At 39.5% G+C, this 6,000-nt stretch overlaps 1 protein-coding gene across 1 annotated transcript in view; it reads left to right on the forward strand.

Moving 5' to 3' along the window:
• WNT16 (Wnt family member 16) overlaps positions 1-5,259 on the forward strand; it is a 109,396-nt gene extending 104,137 nt beyond the window's left edge. Inside the window, exon 4 of the mRNA XM_078649849.1 lies at positions 3,845-5,259. Within this exon, the coding sequence (XP_078505975.1) occupies positions 3,845-4,309 (465 nt within the window). The 3' untranslated portion in view covers positions 4,310-5,259. The remainder of the gene's footprint in view (positions 1-3,844) is intronic.
• Positions 5,260-6,000: the final 741 nt, after the last annotated feature.

Consider the following 6,000-nt stretch of genomic DNA (forward strand, 5'->3'; position numbering starts at 1 on the left):
CATAGGAAATATTGTTAAATTAAATTATTTAAAATAGTTACAAATATTAATAATTTTAATTTAATGTTTAAAAATAATATAAAAGTAAAACATACTTTTGTATTTGATTTTAACTTACTTAATTACCTTTTTTATTAAAATACTTTTAAATTACTTAGATTTATTAATTATTAATGCTTATTAAAAATTATAATGTTTTTACTTATGTGGATTTTTTTATTTAAACTTCAGAAACATAGTTGCAATTTAATTTTATATATTTAAAATAATTCAATATATAATTTAAAAGTAAGTTATTAGTGCTGTAATGTTTTTATTGTTCTACGTTTAAAATATTTATGTTACATTAGTTTAAAATAAAATGTACAATAAAAACAGTTTTAGACATTTTTTCAGTTTTTTTTTTTAAACTTCCTTATTATACTTTACCATTGGTAGATCACTGACTCAGTAGATGAACTCTCATTATGGTAAAGTATAAAGCAATGTAAGTTTATTTAACTTGAACAAAATGAGGAAAAATACTTTTATGTTATATTTGTTTTTTAAATTATATTTATGTATTTATTTTAAATGTAGGACAAAATAAAAAAGTACCATTAACTTAATGTTAATTTAGAAGTTAAATATTGTGAATATATTACCTTGGATTCTTTTTTTCTGAAGCTTTAAATAAAAACCAATTCCCACATACATTAAAAAATAATTCGCTTTCTTATGTATCAAAATTATTCAAAGTGATGTATGGAATTAATTAAAAGTCATGTAATATTTTTTTTAAGTAAGGTGCAATTAAAATATTTTAAAATAAAATAATAGATAAGTTATATTGTATATACTGTTTTAACATTAAATTATATGTAAATGTACATTTTTAACTAGTTTGAATAAAGAGTAAGCCTACTGCTAGTCACAAACTGCACTTCTACATTTAGTACAGACAAAAAGGAACTAAAAACAGTAGTAAATTACTCCAGCTCAAAGCTGGAGTGAGCCCAGAAGTACACATGACCAACCATGAATACTGGAACACACTCCCACAGAAAATAATGGAGGAGGGAACGCAATATAAAACTCAATTGGGAGCAATGTTAAATTAAATGAAAGTATGTCGTTAGTTAAAATGATAAATTAACATAATTTAATACTGAACAATATAACAACACAAAACACATTTAGTATTTATAAATACAATATTCTAAAACGCTTTTTTGAATTAATACATTTGTGTAACATTCATTTTTAGCAAAAAAGAATTAAATCACTTTTAAACAATTCTATACATCACTTTTAATCATCATTAACGCATAATAAAAATTGTGATCTGTTTACTTTAGGTAGGAATTCATTTTTTAAACTTCAGTAAAATAAATGTCATTTAATTGAATATATTGAAATTGAATCACAATTTAGATAACAATTAAGTTAATAGGTCTGTAACATTTCTATTTTTTTCAACATTCGAAATAAATATTTTCTTTTTTTTTAGTTCAACATACTTTTTGACTTCTCCCTCTAATTTATCGTAGGGAAACTTCACAGTTGGGGCAGAGAACTCCCTATGGTAAAGTGGTAACTATCACAGATCAGGAATACCACCATTAGCCCTCAATAGCTACTAGATAGTAAGAAACTATCCTATGACAGTGGTGCACCTATGAAACCAAGGATGGCTAGAATATGTTGGGTATGGCCACCGATAAGCCTGCAATAGCCACCTATATGACTAGGATTTATATTATTTTGCTGAGAATGTCCACAGCATGCTTGGGCCACCACTCGGCAAGATATAGCTTCCGCTATGCTTGTGATTGTACCATTATGTCAGGGCTGAACTGAATATGCAGTGAATGATCAAAATATGCCAGAAACCTTATTATGTCAGAGAGAAAATGAACCCTAACTATTCTTGAATGGCTATTCATATGCCAGGGGTACATTGGATGCCCATAATAAACAGGGACCACTCTTTTGCCCGGGTTGGCTACCCACATGCTACAGATGGCCACGGTATCACATCCCATGAATGCCCATGATATTCAATACATATCCAGTATTATTCTGAGGATATCCATAGCAGTGCTTAGGATGCCCATAATATAGCTGGAGTGGCAACCATATTGCCAACAAATGCCACAATATACCAAGAATAACCTAAACTATGCCAGAGCCATGAATATGCCAGGTGCGACCACCACAAGGCCAGAGACGGCCATAATAAAGGCAGGGATTCGCATTGTATGCCAAAAGTGAACACCATTATGCAAAGAATACGCATAATATGCTGAGGATGCTCTGAGTGTGGCAAGAGTGACGACCATATTAGCAAGCAGTGCCACAATATGTCAAGGATATTCATAGTGTGGCAAGGCCAACATTATGTCAATAATGCCAATGGTGTCAGAAATTTCAAGAAATACCTTTTGCAATGGTCACCATTATGAACCACTGGATGTCAGCCATACTTCCTGGACACACATGCACACAAACATGCACACACAGACTTAAACATGCACACAGATGTATAAGCACATACACCCATGAGCTCACAATCATACACTCAAACACACTCAAACCTTGCACGGCTGCCCCCCTTTCTTGCAAAATGTGGCAGCCACAGACCTGCCAATTAAAACAAACATTTCACAGTTTGAGGGGGGATTGGGGCCTTTAAGGGGGCAGGGCCTCATGCCAAGAAGTGACTCAGAGGCACTTTTGCTCCAGCCATGCCTCAAACCCCATCCTCCTCCCCCAAAAAAAGCTTGCTGAGGCTGGTGCTGGTCAACGTGTCTGAAAACCAGCTGGAAATCCACTGTTTACAATGTTTTTCAACTCATTTTCCCTGCCACCATATGATATCAGCTTCTCACTGAGACCGGTTGAAGGGAGCTAATATCAGGAAAAAAGAACATATGATGGACGGAATGCTGAACAAATCAAACATTCACCTCCAGTCACAGATCTGGGTTAAATCCATTGTTTTATTGCATGCCACGCCATTCAAGTTTAAACCAATTCATATGCAAATCAGTCTTGACCTTCCTCCCTATGGGAGTAGTCCAGCCCGAACTGACAGGCCAGGTCCTCCCTGGACCAGAAACAAGCATCCTGGAACCAGTATCGGGGTAACATTGACCCTCACCACCCAGGGTAGCTTGAATCTAGTGACGTTGCAAGCATGAGACCCACGTCTGGGCATACCCTTCCCACTTAGAGCGAGAAATGCAAAACAGAACAGATGATGGGAGGAATGCTGAACAAATCAAACATTCACCCCCCAATTACAGATCAGTGTTAAATCCATTGGTTTTTTTTGCACGCCACACCATTCAAAGTCTGCATGCAGCATCTATCCATACACTCATTCACCAATCCATGCACTCATGCATCAATCACTCCGTGCACTCAATCTATCACTTCTCCATATGTTATTCCAACCATTGACTCATTCTTACATAAAAACACACTCATCCACGCACCCAAACACAAAAACTTGCGGTCAGTGAAGAAGAACTTTTAAACCAGAAGTTTTGGCATCGGCAGTTCTTGTTTACAGGGGCGTAGCTACCATTGGTGCAGCAGGTGCAGTTCACTGAGGTCCAGCATCATGAGGGGCCCATTGAGCACTGATCATTGCTTTATTTTACTACCCCAACAACAGTGAAATGGGCCATTTTCCGTGCTTGGACCAATGCCGATGTCATCTTTACGACACTACTAGCATGTTTATCTCAGATTGAGAAGTATATTGCAGGAGTAATGTCTTTGTTTATACTTTACATATGCAGAGTTTACATAGTGAGTGCATAAGCAACATCTCACGGTTGTGTCCCTTTATTTGTAGGCAGTGGTGTCAATGATGTCCGTGGACTGCCGCTGCCATGGAGTTTCAGGCTCATGTGCAGTGAAAACCTGTTGGAAAACCATGTCTTCGTTTGAGAAGATCGGCAGTTTGCTAAAAGACAAATACGAAAACAGTATCCAGATATCAGAAAGAATAAAGAAGAAGGTGCGCAGGAAAGAAAAAGAGCAGCGCAAAATCCCAATCCGCAAGGGAGACCTCGTCTTCATCAACCGCTCCCCAAACTACTGCGTGGAGGACCGGAAACTAGGGGTGCCGGGAACACGTGGACGAGAATGCAACCGCACCTCAGAAGGACCAGAGGGGTGCAACCTCTTGTGCTGTGGGCGTGGCTACAACACGCACGTGGTTAGACACGTGGAGAGGTGCGAGTGCAAATTTGTTTGGTGCTGCTATGTGAGGTGCAGGCGGTGCGAAAGCATGACAGACGTTCACACCTGTAAGTAATGTGACTGAGAAAAGGACCAGTGAGGAACAAGTACATAACACCTGGAGGGTGGTCCTCTGAGGGGGAACTCTAGCCTGTTAGAAGAGATACTGACAATTTATAGCAAATCTGGCCTGGCTCTGGGGCAACCCCAGGCCAAGTGGACAGGCATGCCAGTCTTCATGCTACAGGAACAGAGGACTCAGAGGAGGGTGTTCAGGGAATATACACACAAACCTGATGCTCTTGCAAGGTGGAACAGGTGTGGCTTGTATCAGGGCATACTTCATTGTGCGAAAAACACTGGCCACACCCAATTTATGATGGAATGGAATGGTCACACTTCACTGCCGGAAAGGGACATGCCTCTCACTGCAGACCAGAGGTCCTCCAAAGAAGTCTAGAAACAGATTTTAAAAGGTATATGTGACTGTAAGAAAACAAAGACCACTCACACTAATTTTAAAGTCCTGTAAGGTCAAAGTTCACTTCAGGAAACATACAGACTCCTCACAACAGGCCAGTGGTCTTTCAAGAGTGAAGAGAAGTCGCTTCAATAACATCACGCTTCACTGTGGGATCTACAGAAGCAGATAATGCTCCACATGATGCTCACTGACAACAAATTCAGGGCTAATACATCCTACCCCAGTCTCTTTTCGCAGCACTTACTTTATTGAGGTACTCCTTTATCTTGCAGACAAACCCCCATCCAAGATCCAAAAAGATCTGTTTTTTAAATTTCATTCAGTCCTCTCAGCCCCTTCTTTAACAACTGCATCCTTACTATTCAATAGAGGAGCAGGGTGCTTCAAAAGCCACCCACCAGCATAGGGTTTGACAGGGCATGTTTGGCGATTGGCAGGGGAATGAGACCAGGCCCCATCACAAGGTCCGGGCAAGAATAGGACAAAGGTGCACAGTCTCTGTAGAATTGGAAGGTCAAGTCAAGATGACCAATGAAGTTTAAAGTCTGCCGGATCAAATGCGGAGGCTTGCGGCCTGCACGGAAGTTAGGAAGTGGCAAGAGCTGATTGTAGGTTTCTCGGCAAGCATTGAGCCCAAGAAAATGAGTGAATGTGTATCCTTAGCAGGTGCGAGTAACACCAAATATCCTCTTCTCCTGGGAGATCCCACAAGAAGAGGGACAAAATCTCCCATGAGGTGAGGTGCAGTAAGTTTCATTCAGTATCCAGCAGAAAATTATACCTTTTCAAGCCCTGAAGGATGTATGACGTTACTCCGCATACCGTTACAACTACCTACCATTACAACGCGACCATTACAACGCATACCATTACAACGCATAGCGCTTTGGGGTGCTGGATAGTGGTAAGTATAATTTACTATTCTAACTCCAGTCCCCGTGGACCCTAGGGAAGGTGTTGGATAGTAAATTATACCATTCCCTATCCTATAGCGCCCCCCAGCGCAATGCGTTGTAATGGTATGCGTTATAAAAGTCGCGTTGTAATGGTAGTGCGGAGTAACGAATGCGTTGTAACAGGTGCATACCGCCCTGAATGATGGAACCTGAAAAGTTGCCACTGCACAAATAGAGGGAGGGTTATGGATTTACCCAGATCTAAAGGACAGTGATTTGTCTCTCACTTCCTTCTACTGACAGAAAAGGGGCAAGAGACTATAAGTCCACATAACCAAAGATGATGTGGCAGGGATCCTGACCCATTAACATCTGGGTATCTCCTTT

This window comes from Lissotriton helveticus, chromosome 1_1 (genome assembly GCF_964261635.1).
Source record: "Lissotriton helveticus chromosome 1_1, aLisHel1.1, whole genome shotgun sequence".
NCBI classification, from domain to species: Eukaryota; Metazoa; Chordata; class Amphibia; order Caudata; family Salamandridae; genus Lissotriton; species Lissotriton helveticus.